This window comes from Phyllostomus hastatus, unplaced genomic scaffold, assembly GCF_019186645.2.
Source record: "Phyllostomus hastatus isolate PE091 unplaced genomic scaffold, TTU_PhHast_1.1 phas_scaffold_114, whole genome shotgun sequence".
Taxonomy (NCBI): Eukaryota; Metazoa; Chordata; class Mammalia; order Chiroptera; family Phyllostomidae; genus Phyllostomus; species Phyllostomus hastatus.
In genome coordinates this window covers 3,789,824-3,810,109 of record NW_025334006.1, presented here as the reverse complement: position 1 = coordinate 3,810,109, position 20,286 = coordinate 3,789,824, and the positions used below count along the sequence as shown (strand labels likewise).

At 40.6% G+C, this 20,286-nt stretch overlaps 1 protein-coding gene across 1 annotated transcript in view; it reads left to right on the top strand.

Moving 5' to 3' along the window:
* CHRM2 (cholinergic receptor muscarinic 2) overlaps nt 1–16,526 on the top strand; it is a 145,445-nt gene extending 128,919 nt beyond the window's left edge. Inside the window, exon 3 of the mRNA XM_045855681.1 lies at nt 10,883–16,526. Within this exon, the coding sequence (XP_045711637.1) occupies nt 10,930–12,330 (1,401 nt within the window). The 5' untranslated portion in view covers nt 10,883–10,929 and the 3' untranslated portion in view covers nt 12,331–16,526. The remainder of the gene's footprint in view (nt 1–10,882) is intronic.
* Nucleotides 16,527–20,286: the final 3,760 nt, after the last annotated feature.

Genomic DNA, 20,286 nt, shown 5'->3' with positions numbered 1-20,286 from the left:
CCACAGCCCTTGAAGGCATTTAAAGAAGTCCAAAAGGATGTTTTAGAGGGAAAGAAGGAAGGAAGAGAAAAGTCCCTGACGTCCAAGCAGTCTCTCTCCTGCTCCCTGTGGCCCCCCGCCCCCACCCACCACCGCTGCCCTTGGATGAGATTCAGGAGCTCAAGGAAAAGTTCCCCATATGTCCGGTGGTTCATAAGGTGTTTTCAGTGGAAACTGACTCCATTTCTATCTGACATTGTCAAAGGGTCCGGGTGGACCCTCACCCGTGTCAGCTATCAGGGCTGTACTCTCTTCCAAGCCCTGGGCCGAAAGTGGCTCTGATTTGTGAGTAGCACTGGGAGTCACTCATATGGGTCGTCCTAATACAAGCAAACTGTGTTATCGTCTTCAACAACATCAAACCTGTATGCTGAAACCTTCCTCCGGAGAAGGGGCCTTGGTTCCCCAAGACTTCCTTAAACTGTCTCTCCCGAAGGCTCTTTGCTTTCTTTCCTCTTCTCTCCAGCATCACTGACGGCAGGGGTGACTCATCCTTGATGCAAGAACACTCTCAAAGCCCACTAAATAGTGGTAGCAAAGCTGTTTGTAAATGAGAGGAATGATTGGAATGTTGAGGAAATCTAAACCAGAGCAAGGACTGTATCCCTCAGTGGTCATCTCCTCCATGGTGTGAAATTAAAAAACAAATCAGCATCATTTGCTCTCTAATTGGTGGTGGAACCATGCAGTGACCACGGCTCACTCTTGAGGTGGAGAAGAGGTGAGGGGTTAGGCTCCTAGACTACCAACCTGCTGTGGCCTCAGTAGGTATCGTCTCGTGTCCAAGGACAGTCTGATATTTTACTGTATCATCCTCATTTCAGTGTTCTCTAACAGTTGTCGTTTGTACTGAAAGCTAGACAGCTAGACCTAATATTTGTTGCAGTGAACTTTTAGGTAGTTCAGGACAGAGTGTGGTGTCCAGCCCTTACATACACAGTTTGAAAAGCTCACATGGGCCTTATTCTATCAGCTGGAATCTCAGGCAACCCTGGCCAGGCTGGTGATTCGATCCCTCGTGTTCGGGCTGCTTCTTAGAGATCAAGGTCTGCGAGGGGCAGACGGAGAACACCCAGAACACCCTGCCATTTGTGGTACTGTGTACAAGGAACAGCAGAAATACAAAAGCTATGAAAAGTATACACACCGAAACTACCTTTTAAAAACAAAAGGTAAATAAATAAAGCAAGCATAAATCAACTTCATGGGAATCTCTCTTGATTTCTCGTTCTGAGATTTTGTTGTGCAATTACATATCTTCTCCAGGGGTTATCAGTCATAGATTCCTTCTTTTCCCCCTGACTTTTCTTACTTTCCAAAAAACCAGTTTTGAAATAGATCGGGTTTTGTGTCACGGTTTGCTGTAGTGAAAGGAAACTGGTCCTGGGAGTTGGGTGCTACCTGCTACTTGCCAGCTCTTGGACCACCGTCATCTGGAAACTTGGAAACGACACTTCTTTTCAGGGTTATCAATTAGTGTGCAGCAAGGTTCTATCACTGAGGTTATTCATGTATGGATGCGTGTTTATGAGCTTATTATGCTGTGCATGCACCTAGGAAGTGATCACTATATACCAGGCATCCTGCATCAGAGAAAATCCCATTCGTCTTATTTCATTCCTACTGTGTATCCATATACATATCCAAATTTATTTTTTAATTATAATGAAAGTGTCCTCTCTGTAACTTCATAAAAATGTTACTGGAAATGTTTAGAACTTCAATGTAACTGATATGAATACTTCTGTGAGAGGTCATCTATCATTTCACAGGGTGATATATTTTTATGAGGACTGCTTTAGAGAAATGTTTATATTCAGTGTCATATACTTTCACGTGCAGAACGCCACTTACTAACTCTGTATCTTAGTGTGAATATCTGCTGCCTAAAATCGCAATCTTAGCTTGGACCCAACAATCCTGTGTTGTCCAAACCACGGACCCAACCTGACGTGGAGCAAAGGGCTTAGTCACGGCACGTCAGGGGCGTGAATATTTGAGGCACACATTTGCTTCTGGGTAACACTGCCCCTCGGACAAACAATACATATGTGTAGCGTCATCTGGAGTCAGATACATGGGGTGTGAATCTCAAATAACTTAAATCTTGGGTCTTCAGTTCAAAGCTTGTAAAAAAAGTATACAACAATAGTATAAATCACCTCAGGAGTTGTTGTGAAGAGTAGTCATGCTCAGTACATTTCATTATTATCAATATTATTATCATTCACAATTCAATATCATTGATAATGATCATTTACAATAGTATGGCCTCTGCCACTGCAGCCCACACCTCCTTATTCTGAATCTACTTCATACACACACATGCACATACAATTTTCTGTGAACTGTTAAGAAAGGTGATTGATTTATACACATTTAACAAGTGTGAATATTAATAACATTTATTCAATGCTTAACATTTATAAATCATGGTTCAGAGACACTTTCTCACTTTGATCCTTACCTCTAGAAGAAAAAATAGAGTTATTATTATTCCTAATGAGAAAAAAGAAAATGAAGTTTAATGGGAGTGAAGGAACATGATCAGACTCTCACAGCCAACAATTTAGAATAGAGATTAGCACCCTCAGCTTTGCAAGGATAATATTAAACCATGACACAGTCCTCGCCGCTACATATAGGAACTCACGTAGTGGAAAGCCAAGGGCAGAGAATTTTTTTCTCAGAAGTTTCTATGGTACTTTCAGGACTTAGTCATAAACTTACATTGTAAAATACCACACTGATAATTATACACTTGCCGCAGTAAGATGTTGAGTCTTCTGCAGGTCCTCTTCATTGTTTAGTCTGTTGTGACTATGTTATTTCATCAACGATGTCACAGTTATTGTTTTAATGAGGCCTTGCGATGCCACACCAGAGGTAAGGATTCTCAGAGAAATGTAAACAGCAGAAGTGGCAAGGGGTTGACGAAAGGAAACTTGTTTTTGTTTTGTTTTGTTTTTTTAACTAGAAGAGGAACAGTCCTTACATAGTTTGTGCATCACGCGGGGAGAAACGAATGCCATCACTCTCCCACTGGGCTTGCCTGTAAGTGAAATGTTTTCCATTTTTTTCAGATAGCGTTAATAGAAACAAGTGAATATTATAACCAAAAATTTAGAGGATATGAATTCAGCTATGTTAACATTATAAACATTTATATGTTCTACCAGGATAAGAATTCCAGATCCCTCAAAAGGAACCTGTCTCTGGGCATAGTTCATTATTGTACAGATGCCTAACAAGTTTCCATGTTACTGGATAAAATACAATTCTCAGAGTGGGAAGGGAGAGAGAAAGTATCCTGCTGAACAGGAAGGGTGTTGGTTTTATTAGTCGCAGATATTTATCCACTAGCCTTGAAATGAAGGACAATGTACTTCATCTCTTCTTATAGCCTCAGCTTCCTCCGTCAGAACAAAAAGGGGGACTGGACCAGTCCCGTGTATTTCAAAGAGTCGTCAACCTTGAGTGAGTGAACATGAGTTGGCGAGTCCTCGGCTTGTGTTCTCTTTCAGCTGTGTGTTTTTTGTTATTGTTGGAAATGTAATGCGTGCTCATGGGAAACGAGAAAAAGGAAGAGGAGGAGGAGATAACTAACAAATAAACACTGTAACAGGGGTAAAGGGAGAATCATGCAGCTCTGTGTTATGTTCAAGTTTAATAAACATCAAGTTTATCTTCAACAATAATCATCCTTAGTACATGTGATGGCAGGAACCAGAAGAGCATGGGAAAATCACAGTTTCTTAATCTATAAAATAAGAGCTCCAACTGGCTTTATTTTTTAACATAAATGTGATATGTACACATTCTTCTTCAGAGGAAGTCACCAGAAAGCTTTATAAAACTAAAATATGTTTTAGTTCTGTGTTTTATTAAAATGAATGTGAAGAATAAATTTATTAAAGTGACAAACAGAACACTGAGGAAATAAATGTTTGGTATTTTTAATCAAAGTTTATTAAAATTAACATGTTGTGAAATATATATACATGTAATTCAATTCCAAAAACTGTCCATGACTTTATCTAATGCAGAAGACAAGCAAGCTTATAAGCAAGTCATCATTTTGATCTTAAGTTTCCTTAGCTAATGAGGAATCATTGGAATAATGATTGAATTAGCGAAATGATTCTTTTCAAATAAATTGCATGAAAAAACAATCATATGACTAACAACCACAGAAAAGCGTTGTTACAGAAAAGTGCTCTTGAAGCGGTTCCAGTAATCAGGCAAATAGGGGTTGAATTAATAATATTGAGGGACATTTTTGTGCACCAGTTATATTTCAGCCTGTGAGCTGGGTGGTAGATCTACAAAGACGAAGGCATCGAAATTCAGTTTTCTAGTGAAGGATGAAAATATATAAACGGGTGTATCCAACCAGTGTCCTGTGGGTCAACGGTATGAATAGGGGAGCTACAACAATGGAAGCCTGAAAGGCTACTGACTATATGAAAAAAGTGCTCAGCCTCTCTAGCAATCAGAAAAATACAAATTAAACCCAAAAGCTACACTTCACTTCTCTCGTATTGGCAAATAAGGGGAAGATGCATAACGGCCGTTTGAAGGTTATTGAGAAACAGGACTGACCCGAGCAGGGCGGGATCGGCTGCCGCCCCCGGGAACACAGTACGGCAGCCGTCAGGAGAAAGCTTACAGCCACGCCTGGGTCCGGTGGTCTCACTCCTGGGCACACACGGTAGGGAAATTCATGGCGATACGATTCCCATACGATAGGGCAAGACCATGACATGATGTGAAAATTTTCATCCCAGCGCCATTCCAAGCAGTTTGAAACAATCTACATGCCCATTACTACAGAAATGTAGAGGAACAACGTCATGATTCGCTCACTGTGGAATTAGAAGCATCACGTTTGAAATGGATAGAACAACAAAAAAGCATGGTACTAAGTGAAAAGTAAAAAAGAAATGCTAGAGCACAGTATTGTTGAGTAAATTAAGCTCATAAGAAAACAAAAACCTTGTATTTTCCAGACTTGCATATCTAGCCAAAGAAAATAGTCCAAGCAATTCAGGCAAGTTCTAAAGGAGAGAAAGGACAATGAGATATGAGAATTAAAAAGGAAAGGAACATATTGATAAAATAATAAAAATGGGGAAAACCTTGCAGAAACTGATGAGGATGTTGGTTATAGCCTAAGAAGAATGATTAACTTGGCTTTACACTTGACCTTCAAATAACCCCAACCCAAACAAACAAGCCACCAAGAGCAGCAGAACAGAATAAAATGATAAGAGTTGTGCAATGGAAGCAGATGTGGGAAAGAAAAACAGGCAGCCAAGAGCAAACAAACAGAGTCGATGCTGCCTGGGGAATGCCTATGCGATGGATGAGGAACAGGCCAGCAGACAGGGTTGTGGTTTATGAGGGTGGGACAATTCAGAATGGACCAAATTTTAAAAGAGAGGGGAGAAGAGAGGCCTCAGAAGCGTACCCTAACATGACTTACGGATTCCGACTCAGGGAGTCTGGGGACATTAGGTCACTTTCTATCATGCACCTTACAAATATTGTTTCCCGATTTTTATTTTTATATTTTCTAGGCAAAAATTTTCAATAATTATGCAGTACTTACTAAATGTGGGAATCTTATTTATTAAGACCAAGCCACTCTAAGATATTAAGGGATTTTTTGAAAAAATTTTATTTATTAATTTTAGAGTGAAAAGGGGGCAGGGGAGAGAAATCTTGTATGTGCCCTGACGGGAGATCCAACCCACAACCTTGGCATATCAGGACAATGCTCTAACCAGTTCAGCGACCCGGCCAGGGCAAGTTGCTTTTTGGTAAATGTTTGAAGATCACTTGACTTCTAAGCAGAATAAACCTTTTGTTTAAATGTTATTTGTGCTATGAAGGTGCTTACTAAATTACTTTCTGGATTTCAAGGGAAAACCACTGCCCCAGCTGTATCTTATATCATTTTGTAGTTAGTGGAATGTGAATTAATAGAGATTGCTGAATGTTGAAATGCGAATAATTTCTCCACAATACTTACTTTCTGGTACCCACGACTCACATCGATTTTGTCAACGCGGGCTAGTTTTTCTTGCAGATGCTGTGTCTCCAGAACTATGTCAAAGCTCATTTGGTGAACTTATAGCTTTCTTTCTTATGCCTCCAACATGTATTTTCCTTTACGAGAGATCACCCAATTGTCCCCAGGCTTTGGTGGTATTATCTAAAAATGGCGACTATGTGTTTACTTAGACACAACAAGGATGGACAGCAGGGAGCACACTTGAGTTTAATAATTGCTTCTTTTTGAGGGGAAGAACTAATAATTCTTTTTATTGGTCTGGCAGAGAGCAAGAGAACAAAGCTTTAACAACCTCAAAATTCTGACCCCAAAAAAGTCAGAATTGGACATCATCATATACTCTTTGCCTCTTTATTCGACCATTACTTACTAAATGCCATTACCACAGTTAAAAGTTTGACAGCACTTTTTTCTTCTCTAGTCTGTAGGAAAGTGACGGCATCCACGTTGCCTTCCTATTTTAAGATTTCTGTCATAGACTACAAAACGCAGTCTTGTATATCCTCACTCAGAACACTTAATAGTCTCAGACTGATTGATATTACACCTTCTTTAAATACCAATATTTTAAGGCAGCTTTGACACTTGGCAGGGTTTGATGTCGTTTTTCCCCACTTAGCTAGTAGGAGAAAGCTAGAATTTACTCAGAGTTAAGCTACAGACACAAAGTAAACAGTAATTCATAAAATAATAGGCCATTATATCACACAGAAAAAGAACTCTACTGTGTCTCAACTCCATACTTCTGGTACAAAAATGAAAAATGAATTTCTAGGCTTTACCATTTATCAAAACTAATGAACCCTTTCGCATTTTAGGAGACTTTATAGGCACTTTGGGGGAAAATATTACGTGTGGCTAGAGCAAGCTATATCTGGAGGCCACTCCTCACTCTGGAATAACTTCCAACGTGAACAAACCACAATACACATTTTCCCAAAGATCAGCCAAACACAGGCATCAAGCCAAAGTAGAAATTAAATTGTCAGGCAGCATAATGTCAGCAATTTGCTAGAATATGTTTTGGAAGCACGGGTATATTCCTGAAATAGGAATAATAAATAAAATTCTTGCATATATATATATATATATATATATATATATTTAATCTTTCTTTACCACTCTAGAGGTATGAATTAAGAAAGAGTTGCTAGATGAACTATGACTTATTTTGGGGCCAGACTTTTGCTGTAAAATGTGTGTAAAAATAGTCTTGATGGTCTACTTAGTTTTTAAAAAATTAAGAACAAATGCCAGTGTTTTTGTACATGTATTAAGAAGTATAATTTTTGACATTTGAGGTAGTCTTATGAACGTCCTATAGTTACGTAAAAATCCCACTTGTTATTGTTCACCAACTATTGTTCTCGTATAATTACCTGCATTATGTTTATGAAAATAATCTGGGTTTTGCCCTGGCTGGTGTAGCTCAGTGGATTGAGCGTGGGCCTGTGAACCAGAAGGTCATCGGTTTGATTCCCAGTCAGGGCTCAGGCCTGCATTGTGGGCCAGGTCCCCAGTAGGGGGCGCAAGGCAACCACACATTGATGTTTCTCTCTCTCTTTCTCCTTCTCTAAAAATAAATAAATAACATCTTTTTTTTAAAAAAAGGAAAGGAAATACTTTAAAAAACAATCTGGGTTTTATATCTGGACACGTTTCATGGACAGCATGGAGCCGTAAAAATACTCAGTGAAATCATACTGAATGACAATATTGGAATGCTTAGCCTTCTGCCTCAAGACCCGTTTTCTAACTAAGCTATCATAGGGAAAAACTTTTATAAACATAATTATAATGTTGCTGTTTTTTCTTGCATGATGGCTTCTTTATTTGTTTTCTTTTTTATTGAATAATTGCTGCTCAACGAATCAATCACTGCCACCAGCGCATATGCCTCTCCCAGGCAGGGACTTTGTCTTACAATCGCCACGGAACACCCAGCATGTATCACAATGCCTAATACAGAGAAGTTGCTCAATGGACAGGGGAAGACAAAAGGAATGAAAGAACAGTCGAACAAACTAGGGTCACAGTCTTATCTCCATCATTGATTTCATATGTGCGAAAATTACTTAACCTTTTTAGGCTTCAGTTCCTTCTTCTGCTAAACAAGTATAAATCCTAACCTGATTGCCAATAGGAATAACAGTAAAACGATGGCTTGATAGTGATTTGGAAATAAAACATTGAAAAATCGATACAATCATATCAATATACATTTAACAAATAATTTCCTTTGCAAGAGGTGGAATATTGGGACTTCAGGGACTTCGGGCCAAGATGGAGGCATAGGTAAATATACTTTGCCTCCTGCACAACCAAAAGAAGGACAACAAATTTAAAAACAAAAAATAACCAGAACTGCCAAAAAATCAAATTGTATGGAAGTCCGACAACCAAGGAGTTAAAGCAGAAGCATTCATCCAGACGAGTAGGAGGGCCAGAGATGGGCAGTCAGGGCAGAGAAGACTGGCAGCAAGGCAGTAGCTGCAGGACTCAGTGGTCCCACATTTGTGTGTGGATAAACCGGGAGGAATAACTGGGGAGCGAGACAGGCCACATAACCCAGAGTTCCAGCACAGGGAAATAAAGCCTCAAAACCTCTGACTGAAAAAACCTTTGGGGGTTGTGGCAGTGGGAGAAACTCTGAGCCTCACAGGAGAGTTTTTTGGAGAGACCCACAGGGTCCTAGAATGCACACAAAACCACCCACCAGGGAAGGCCCATCAGCACCAGAAGGGCCCATTTTGCTTGTGGGTAGTGGGGGAAGTCACTGAAAATGGGCAGAGAGTGGAGCAAGTGCCATTGTTCCCTCATGGACCCCTCCCCCACATACAGCATCACAGCGCAGCCAAGTGGGTTGCCCTGCCCTGGCAAATACCTAAGGCTCTGACCTTTACAACGTAACAGGCATGCTGAGATGAAAAAATATGGCCCAAATGAAAGAATAGATCAAAACTGCAGAAAAAATACAACTAAGCAACGAAGAGATAGCTTACCTATCAGATGCACAGTTCAAAACACTGGTAATCGGGATGCTCACAGAAATGGTCGAGTGTGGTCACAAAACAGAGGAAGAAGTGAAGGCTGTGCAAAGTGAAATAAAGGAGAATGCATGGGGAACCAACAGTGATGGGAAGGAAACCGGAACTCAAATCAACAGCTTGGACCAGAAAGAAGAAAGAAACATTCAACCAGAATAGAGTGAACAAACAAGAATTTAAATAAATGAGCAGAGGCTTAGGAACTTCCAGGGCAACTTTAAACACTCCAATATCTAAATCACAAAAGTGCCAGAAGGAAAAGAGGAAGAGCAAGAAATTGAAAACTTATTTGAACAAATAATGAAGGAGAACTTCCCCGATCTGGGAAGGGAAATAGATTTCAGGAAATCCTAGAAGCTCAGTGAGTCCCAAAGAAGTTGGACCCAAAGAAGCACACACCAAGGCACATCATAATTACATTACCCAAGATTAAAGATAAGGAGAGAATCTTAAAAGCAGCAAGAGAAAAGGAGACAGTTACCTACAAAGGAGTCCCCATAAGACCATCAGCTAATTTCTCCAAAGAAACCTTACAGGCAAGGAGGGGCTGAAAGGCAAGGACCTACACAGAAGATTACTCTATCTAGTAAAGCTATCATTTAGAATGGAAGGGCAGATAAAGTACTTCCCAGATGATGTAAATTTAAAGGAGTTCATCATCATCAAGCCCTTATTATATGAAATGTTAAAGGGGCTTATCTAAGAAAAAGAAGATAAGAAATATGAATAGTAAAATGACAACAAAATCACAACTATCAACAACTGAACCTAAAAAAAAGGAACTAAGCAAACAACTAGAACAGGAACAGAATCACAAAAAAGGAGATCACATGGAGGGTTATCCATGGGGAGGGGGTGAGATGAGAATGGGGGAGAAGGAACAGGCATAAATGGTAGGTACAAAATAGACAGGGAGGTGTGGAAAAGTATGGGAAATGGAGAAGGCAAAGAACTTATATGTGTGACCTATGGCCATGAACTAAGGTGGGGGAATGAGGGTGGGAGGGGGATATAGGATGAAAGGGTACAAAGGGATAAAAAAATGGGAGAACTGCAATACTATGATCAATAAAATATATTTTTAAAAAGATGTGGAGTATTGGAAATGCTCATATGTGATACTGGCTACAAGTGTAAAACAGAGTTCAGGCAAAATAATACTCATTGTGTGAAGTGTACTGGCTAATAAAGTGTTATTATATCATTTTATTATTGTTACTAGTATTAGGAAAAAGACTTAGAGCTACCAGGTGAAAAGGTGGTACTGACTATAAAAGTCACAACTCAGGACTCTGTCTTAGGATTTTTTCCATAATTCTGTCCTCCCACTGGTTTATTTATCTTTGTATCAGAAGCTTATTGATGCTTTGGAAAGTTTTATGTATAATTTTGGTTCATTAAGTTCAAATCATCAAAATTATGCTCAGTATTTGATTGATAATAGATTGTAGATAGATAGATGGATGGATAGATAGATCGATAGACAGACATTCTTATCGAGATGGGGTCACATTCAAAATGTTATCAGACTTTAAACAGATTACCAGCCTGAAAGGATCTTTTGAGTCATCCTTATCAGCCTTTTAGGCAAGTAGGTACAGTAAACACGTAGGAAAAAGAAGGAAGTTTTTGGGTCAATGTGGTTCCAAAGGAAGAAGTCTGATGTATTCTAAAGCACTGTCTTAATTACACGTGTTAATTTTGTTCTCCTTCCCTGCAGGTTTAAATGTTTATTTGGCTCCTTGGCTACTGATTACAGAACACAAAATGAATAACTCGACAAACTCCTCTAACAATGGCCTGGCTCTGGCCAGTCCATATAAGACATTTGAAGTGGTGTTTATTGTCCTTGTGGCTGGATCCCTGAGTCTAGTGACCATTATCGGGAACATCCTGGTCATGGTCTCCATCAAAGTCAACCGCCACCTGCAGACCGTCAACAATTACTTTTTGTTCAGCTTGGCCTGTGCCGACCTCATCATTGGTGTTTTCTCCATGAACTTGTATACCCTCTACACTGTGATTGGCTACTGGCCTTTGGGACCTGTGGTGTGCGACCTTTGGCTCGCCCTGGACTACGTGGTCAGCAACGCCTCAGTGATGAACCTGCTCATCATCAGCTTTGACAGGTACTTCTGTGTCACAAAACCGCTCACCTACCCTGTCAAGCGGACCACGAAAATGGCAGGTATGATGATTGCAGCGGCCTGGGTCCTGTCCTTCATCCTCTGGGCTCCGGCCATTCTCTTCTGGCAGTTCATTGTGGGTGTGAGAACGGTGGAGGACGGGGAATGCTACATTCAGTTTTTTTCCAACGCTGCTGTCACCTTTGGCACCGCCATTGCAGCCTTCTACTTGCCAGTGATCATCATGACTGTCCTATACTGGCACATTTCCCGGGCCAGCAAGAGCAGGATCAAGAAGGACAAGAAGGAGCCCGCAGCCAACCAAGACCCGGTGTCTCCAAGTCTGGTCCAAGGGCGGATAGTAAAGCCAAACAACAACAACACACCCGGCAGCAATGACGGCCTGGGACACAACAAGATCCAGAATGGCAAGGCCCTCAGAGATGCTGGGACCGAGAACTGTGTCCAGGGGGAGGAGAAAGAAAGCTCCAACGACTCCACCTCCGTCAGTGCTGTGGCCTCTAATCTGAGAGATGATGAAATAACCCAGGATGAAAACACGGTCTCCACTTCCCTGGGCCATTCCAAAGAGGAGAACTCAAAGCAAACATGCATCAAAATTGTCACCAAGACCCAAAAAGGGGACTCTGGTGCCCCAACCAATACCACGGTGGAGCTCGTTGGTCCTTCGAGTCAGAATGGAGATGAGAAGCAGAACATTGTCGCCCGCAAGATTGTGAAGATGACCAAGCAGCCGGCAAAAAAGAAGCCTCCTCCCTCCCGGGAGAAGAAGGTGACCAGGACGATCTTGGCTATTCTGTTGGCTTTCATCATCACGTGGGCCCCATACAACGTCATGGTGCTTATTAACACCTTCTGTGCACCCTGCATCCCCAACACAGTGTGGACCATTGGCTACTGGCTTTGTTACATCAACAGCACCATTAACCCTGCCTGCTATGCACTTTGCAATGCCACCTTCAAGAAGACCTTCAAACACCTTCTCATGTGCCATTACAAGAACATCGGCGCGACGAGGTAAAACCTCTTTGGGATGAAGGGAGGTGGTCAAGGGGAGACTGGGAAGAAGAAAAGGGATAAAAGAGCTCGTTGCAAAATCTCTGCCATTGCACTTTATAGTCTTATCACGGACGTGCAATTAAGAAGCCCAACAGCGACACTCGTATTGTGCCTGAGCTCCAGTCTGAGAAACTGGCACCTTAGAACCCCTGTCAGGACAGGAGCAGGCGACCAGGAAGGCGACACGTTGGGATTGTGGATTTCAGGAACGGTCTGCATTTTCTCAGTCTCTTGAGAAGGGCTTCTGAATCTACAATCGTATCCATCTCTGCACAAGAAGAAGAACAACCTCACTCCTTTTTGTTGTTGCTCTGTGTTTACGTGAGGAGGAAAGGCCACGGTTGGAAGCTCACACAGAGACTTGAAGAAATAGACTCATAGTACAATGGGGCAGGAAAAAAGAAAAACGGGTGTAGAAACTATCTGCAGAGTGCTAAGCATATATTATTTTTTGTTATGGTTTTACTTGGAGGATTGCAATGTAATAAATGCTTATTTTTTTACCTTACCCTTTTCCCCCTTCGAAAGCAAGTGAACAAACAAAACCCCAACTAGATCACATCATTATTTTTCTCGTTACAAGATTTGCTTTTATATTGTTCTACACTGTGTAAGGACAGATTATAGGGGACTTTCACTACATCCAACCAGAGACAGCCAAGAAAAGGGGCACTTCGCCCCTGCCTATTGCGTGCTTTGCATCCTTGGGGGGTATACAAGCCTATAAAGATGTAGTTTACTTATGCTCCTTAATGGGAAATGGTTTCCCCGATGTTGTTTTCTCCCAGACTACCCTCTCATTTTAATAGACTAATAGACTAGCCTCCCTAATACATAAACACACTTGAGAAGCCAAAGTGATTGTATTAAATTGAGGGTTCATCAAGTTTAGTAATGGTCATTCCACTTGGAGAAAGTTTACTGGGGCCAGACCAATTTGGAGCTGAGAAAATGGAAGGTTGCAAGGGCATTCTGCTTCAACATGAATCTGCCTGACCCACTTATGAAATGCTAACTCGTAAAACATGAACTCCTGGCCTTTGTCAGCAGGAAGAAGATGTTGCTGTTTTCATTTGGAATTCTGAATAGGATTAACATACTCACCTGACCCCAGGGACTTCTGGGTCAGTGTCAAGAGATTAACGCTTTCTCCTCAATGCCTTCTGAAAGCCAATCTTCAATTCATAGTCATGTGAGGCTGTTGATAAGCATCCTATGACCCGATAAAGGGGAAAAAAAAGTAATGCAAAAACATTTACTGAAACCACATGTTCCATATTCCTCCAACTGTCAATTCTCCCTAAAAATTTTTAACTGCAAAATTCTATCAGGAGAAGCATAGTAACCTTTGCAACAGACACGTAGAAGATCACTTTAATAGAGGCCGGGGTGCCCAGAAGAATCTGAGACTAGAATGTAGGTGGTTGCACCTGCGGCACTTCTCACATCTCTCTGGTTCTAGACCATAACAAGGTCGTGTCAGGAGCCAATACCCAAACAGGGGCTTTAAAGAATCCTATTCACGTAGAGACTTTTTATTTCGTACCCCAAATAAATGTAGGATTCTGTCATTCACCTTTAACTAGCTATTTTGATTCCCCTCTTGTTTTACTATAGTTGCTGTCGTCTCCCAATCAGATTTTCTAAAAGGTGAGCCAGTCAATAGAAATAAAAGGTCTAAGAGCCTTTTCAAGTTTCATATTTTGCCTTTGAGACTTAGGAGCGTTATGTTGACCAGTAATGCCTATGTGAGTTGGATGATGAATTTGTCGGTGTTAGACCTTAGCACTTTCGTTATTTTGTGTGACTGGCCTCGTTGGTGGCAGGTCAACAATTTTGAGAGTTCAACAAAAGCACAATGTAAACAGTCAGGAAGGAGCAAATTGCCAACAGTATTTGTACTTAACTTACCTGTTAGAACAATAACTTTCTCTTTGAATAACTTCAGTTGTTTTCCCCGCCAAAATCTCTCTTATATAAACAGATAGCCTCCGTCCAGACAGATTCCTTTACACGACAATTACATCAATGCACACTCCTACATTTTAAACCCATGTTTATTTTTCTTTCTTCAAATCGACAAATAAATTGAGTGGAAGGAACCTCAAAATAATGGAGCGTTTGGTTCCCTATAAACAAAACAATTGATTGGCTGAATCGCTTACCGACTTGTACTATGGTGACGTGGGTTCAGCCTCAGCCAGATGAACTCTTTGGATTCAAGGCTTGTGCATTCCTGATTTGAGTCTCTTCTGCGTAACAATCCCACTCACTTTGAGTCAACCTGCCTATAACTCTCCGTTACCATTGCACCCTTTCTTTTGTTTCTTTTATGTCTGCCCTTTGGCATAGCAACCGCAACCTTACTGAAAGAGAAACCATCAAGGATTAAAGGAAGGAACTGAAGATATGCTGACACATCGTGGAAGCTTTGTCAACCCGAATCGAAAAATGGAAAACGACTGGAAATGGTAGATGATTAGAATGATACGGAGACTGCAGTCGACGGTTTGCATTAACTACTGCTGGATTTGTCTATGTCAGTGGCTCTCAGCTGGGGATGATTTTGCCCCCCGGGGGATGTTTAACAATGTGGGGAGACATTTTTGTCATCATAACCAGTGGGGAGAGCTATTGGCATCTGGTGGATAGAGGCCAGGGATGCTGCTAAAAATGGTGCAATGCACAGGGTACCCACCTGCAGGGTACCCCCGCCAAAATGAGAAATTATTGGCTCAAAATGTCAGTAGTGTTGAAGTTGAGAAACCCTGGTCTACTTCAAGGGATTTTAGAGCTTGCTTTGTATGAGTGAGAAAATAATCTTGTATTGCTATTAGAATATCAATGCAAATTGCTCACCGGTTTGAAAAAGGTAATGCTCGCCAGTCAGGTATGAGACACGCTGTGACCCATCGAGTCTGGTGTGTTTGTGCTTCATAGACTGGGAACACGGGCCACGTCCACACACCCAGAATCACCAGGACAGGCACACTGCACGTTGTTTCCAGCACCTTGCTGTCCAATCACGATTTCCGCAGAGTCTGGTCAATTGAAATTTCAGCCATTGGCCATGAAGATGGTTGCACTGATGTGGTCAGTTTCTATCGGAGCTGGCCTCCGTCCTTTCAAAACCAGGAAGAGCCTCTTTCAGAAACCGTATCATTCATCTCCTTTGTTTCCACTGGAAAGGGGAATGCCTGTCAAGAACTTCTTCTCACAGCAATAATGTAAATAGCACAGAATAGTCTTGAAGAGGAAGCTATTCGAAATGTGCAAAGGCCAGGTCATCCCTTGAAAAAAAAAGAAATGGTTACCCTTTTACCAGTTCACCAGTAATTCAGTGGCCGACCCCAAGTGTGAAGACACTATGTAGCAAGGCATTTTACATTTGGCAAAACGCAGAGAAGGCACAGCACCGTGAATGAACCCTAATGTCAACTACAGATGTCGGGTGAAAAACGATGTGTCAAAGGAGATGCATCCGCTAGAACAAACGTCCCACTTGGAGGTGGGGTCTTGACAGAAGGGGGCAGCTGTGCTTGTGTTGGGGACCAGGGGGTATACGGCAGCTCTCCATACCATTCGCTCCATTTTGCTGTGAACCTAAAACCACTCTGAAAAAATTAAGTCTTTGAAAAAGTAATAACAAAAAGTAAAATCCAAGTAATACAGAAGTCACATGACATGTGTGGCTGCGAAAGCTGGAAGTCCCACCTGCTCCTGCTCTTTGTCCACTCACTGCTTTCTTGACCCTGCAGATCCGACGTGGGGGGAGATGGGAGTTCAAACTGATGACAACATATACATGTAGAGGTGCGATCTACTTTTATTTTCTCCTGCTCAGTTCATTGATAGTTGCCCTTTCCCCAGTTTGATAATATCCCTTCCAACAGCCACAGCACTGGCGTCACAAATAGAGGAAGCACCCAAAGCCGGATGAATTGTGAAAAGTGTATTTTCAGCATGTATATACAATACCATGCCTCTCCAATATGCTTCTCTTAAAAGGGTGCACGCTGCAGCATGAACTGTGTGCATATTTAATGTATCTTCCTGGAATATGCTGTATGCTTACTATACATATTCTATAAATAAAGTAATGAAATGTATAATAGAAATACATATTTCTGTATGCAAATAAATATATTATACACAAAATCTTCATATGCAATATGGTATATGTTGCTTCAGAGTACACAATGAGATTTTACGCGTCCACAAAGAAAAGAGAATCGGTTTTTGCAGGAAGAGGTGTGAGAATGACCAAAATCCTACCCACGTTACCACTAAACTGTTTTATCCTCTTTGAGAACACGGCGTTTGATTTTAAGTATCTCCTGGAAGAACATACTGATAAATCCATGCCGACGTCACCCCACGGGACAACCGAGCTTTTTGCCCCTGCTCTTCTGCCTGGCCTCTGCCTAGCACCTTCCCGGGTGTTCCGCTCCCAACAGCTGTGTTGATCTCACGTCTGATTGCCTGATGAGATTGCGACCGGTTCCTTGGCATTCCGCTTGGCTCGCTCGTCTCCCAATTAACTGATTTTTTGTCAAATAAAAAATAATCATTCTGGAAGGAAAGAATGACCTTCAGAAGGTTTTTCGTTCTGAAAATCAAAGTAAAAATTGTGCCAGCACTGTAGTTTATACGCCGCCCTTTTCAGTTTGGGTCCAATACAGCCCCCCCTATATTAAATATCGGTGACTCTCAGTGTCCTATGAGGTTGCAAGCTTCCCCGAGAAATTGCAAAAGAGATGGGCTGTTTCGGAGTGCCCTGCATTTCCTCCATAGCAATCACCTTTCTGTCTTTGATGCCCACTCAATTGCCCACGTTCCCCAGAACATTTTCTTCAGCCTCTATTAGCCTGACTTCTTAGTGAGCAAATATCGTTACGATATTAGTTGATACTGGGCTTGCAATCCTAAGAGGTGCTTAAGTTTTAACAGAAAAATCATAAACACTGAACATTTGAGAGATTTCTATTACTCTTTAGATACCAATGCATGTAGTGGGAGAGACTTTTTTCCCCAGTAAATTCTAGCTGTTTTTTTCCCAAATTTTGTGACATATTTCAATGTTTATTCATTTCCTAAATTTCTCCTTTCATGCCACAATCCACCCTTGTGAATTGCTGTCCTTTATCTGAACCGAAATCGTTTCTGGGGAAAAAAATGAAGGAAAAAATGGAGTTTTCTATCAATTCTCATTAGTTTCTTATTGTTCCAGTGAGATGTTCTCATTTCATTTTTTAGAATTTGAATTGAATCTTGCGCTGACGAATTGTCAAATGCTATTTCTGACTAGGTGGCTGCAAATAATGGGACAGGAAAACATCTGCCCGTCATAAAGGAAGAATTTTCCACTTTTTAACATGTATCACTCTTTCTCAACCAAAAAAAAAAATGGAAGGAGCAGAATGTGGCAAGTTGTGTAACATAGATATTTATTAAATAGGTGACTTTGGAGAAAATCAGCTCTTTGGCTTCCTAAACACGCACTCATACAGTAAGTCATGAAAAACTGCAAAAACAAACAAAAAAAAGACACCATCTTCTGTATTTGAACAGTATACCCAGTAGTTATCTGAATCCTTAAACTATATCTTTACTGGAATTGTGAACAACTTTGGAGGTTTTTTCACATTAAAAATGACTATCTTATTTTTTATTTTTTGAGATAACTCCATACTGTTTTTCCATGGTGGCTACACCAGTCTGCATTCCCACCAACAATGCACCACAGTTCACTTTTCTCCACATCCTCTCCAGCACTTGTTTCTTGATTTATTGATGGCAGCCATTCTGACAGGTGTGAGGTGATATCTCATTGCGGTTTTAATTGGCATTTTCCCGATGATTAGTGATGTTAAGCATCTTTTTATATGTCTATTGCCCATCCGTATAGCCTCTTTGGAGAAATGTCTATTGAAGTCTTCTGCCATTTTTAATCAATTTATTTTTTTGCTGTTAAGTTGTAGAAGTTCCATATATATTTTGGATATTAACCCCTTATTGGATGTATCTTTGGCAAATGTCTTCTCCCATTCAATTCTGCTGCTATGTATGACCTTTCTATTACCTCCAGCATTTGGAGCTCAGCTAAGTGGTCTTGAAAAAAAAATTCTACTGCATGACAGTGATTATATGGATTCATGGGACGAAAACGTGCCTAGGCTTCACAAATCCATCGTGACACCTAGAAAACATGCCAACAAATACATACCTTCATTATGAATACCCCCAAACCCTATGCAACTCTACAAATGGTTCTTTTAATATCAACATTACCGTTGAGAAAGCCGAAAAGAAATAAGTGAGGATTTCTCAGCACATTCCTTTGAACCCCCTTTCAGACATCCTTTTGAGGTCGATAGCTCTGTATGCCTTACAGATGGTGTGCAAATGTAGGAGTGGTACTTACTCTGAACGTGCAACAAATATTCAAAGGGTCAAAATGTCTGGGGTCTCAAATTAATAAACAAGAAGTCAGGCATGTGTGTCCACTTCTGCAAAACAAATAAGATTAGCAACAATATTGTGTTTGCTTTTCTTGATATTCTCACTATTTTACCTTATTAATAAAAAAAAGTACAAGAGTTCATGTAAGGACTAGATATTAAATGGCTGAATAAAACCATTTTCTCAACCCTATTAGGTGTAACTTAGCTTACTTAAAAAATATAATCTGAGCAACTTTGCACTTACGCAGAAAAATACTATGAAGAATAAAATTAAGAATAAAACAGGAGCAAGAAAAATTTGACATCCTGGGAAGAGAAAATAACAAACAACTTATCTCTAAGCTCTTTCAAAGGAATAACAGTAAATATTTATTAGTACTTCTTTTTTTCCAAGTTCTTTGCATTTTATTTTTGTTATGTTTCCTTTTTAGTATTTTTGTGAGGGTCCTTAACTAATGTTGTTTTAAAAGTAATTTTTATAAACGTTTTGGGAGACAAACATGGCTATTTCATTAAAGCTTGTCACTTTCATTTTAGTTCACGCTGTTACTCCAGGAAGCAAAAACTAAATAAATAAATAAAAATTAACCACTTTTAATGGCACATGTGTTTTAAATATCTAAACAAAATGCCACAGCAAAACTATGGGCAAAGGACAGAATTACAGCTTTAAGTGAAAAAAGAATTCTGTGTAATGATGGTGTCTATATGGAATCATTTCTGAATTGATTTTCAGAGGAAAATCGATTTCCTTTGTGGTCACACAGCTGTTCCCGGGTCCTGGACCCGACCCTCGGTCACCCGGAGAAGAGCTCCGAACACACCGACAGGCTGTTTGAAACCAGGCCCCGTGGAGACGGAAGTGAGCATGAGCAGGGTCCCCAATGGGGAGAGTGTAGTGATTAACTGTCAGGCCCCGTATCGGGAAGTTAGAGCCTGCCAAGCCCTCTGATGAAGAGAGTGTGTGAGAAACTCAATGTTATCACGAGATGGGGAGAACTGGAGGGAAATCAAAGTAGGGAAAGTTTCAGATATGATGAGAAAGGGAACCAAAGCTTATGCTCAGAGTGCACTTACCTACGAGGAAGCAAATACAACAGTATGGCTGCACAGGTGGTGGTTAAATAGTTTATTGTAACTGGCAAATTGGAATGATAAGATTACATTAGCCGTAATTCCCTCAAACCTGTCAGGACAAAGGAACCTGGTATCTTTCCTGTTTCCACCATTTTCTTTTTATTTAAGAGTAAGAAATAGAAAGTTCATTCCAAAGAAACACGTAGTGTAGAGTACTAGCCTTTTTAAAATCCCTTATGAAAAGACCGTTACCTAAATACATTTAAATTTCAAAACACATAGTGAGATTATTTAATAAAGGAAATGCATACACTGGAATAATGGAAAAAGGTATATTCTTAAACAAAACAATTAATGTTCTATGAATCGTATGAGTG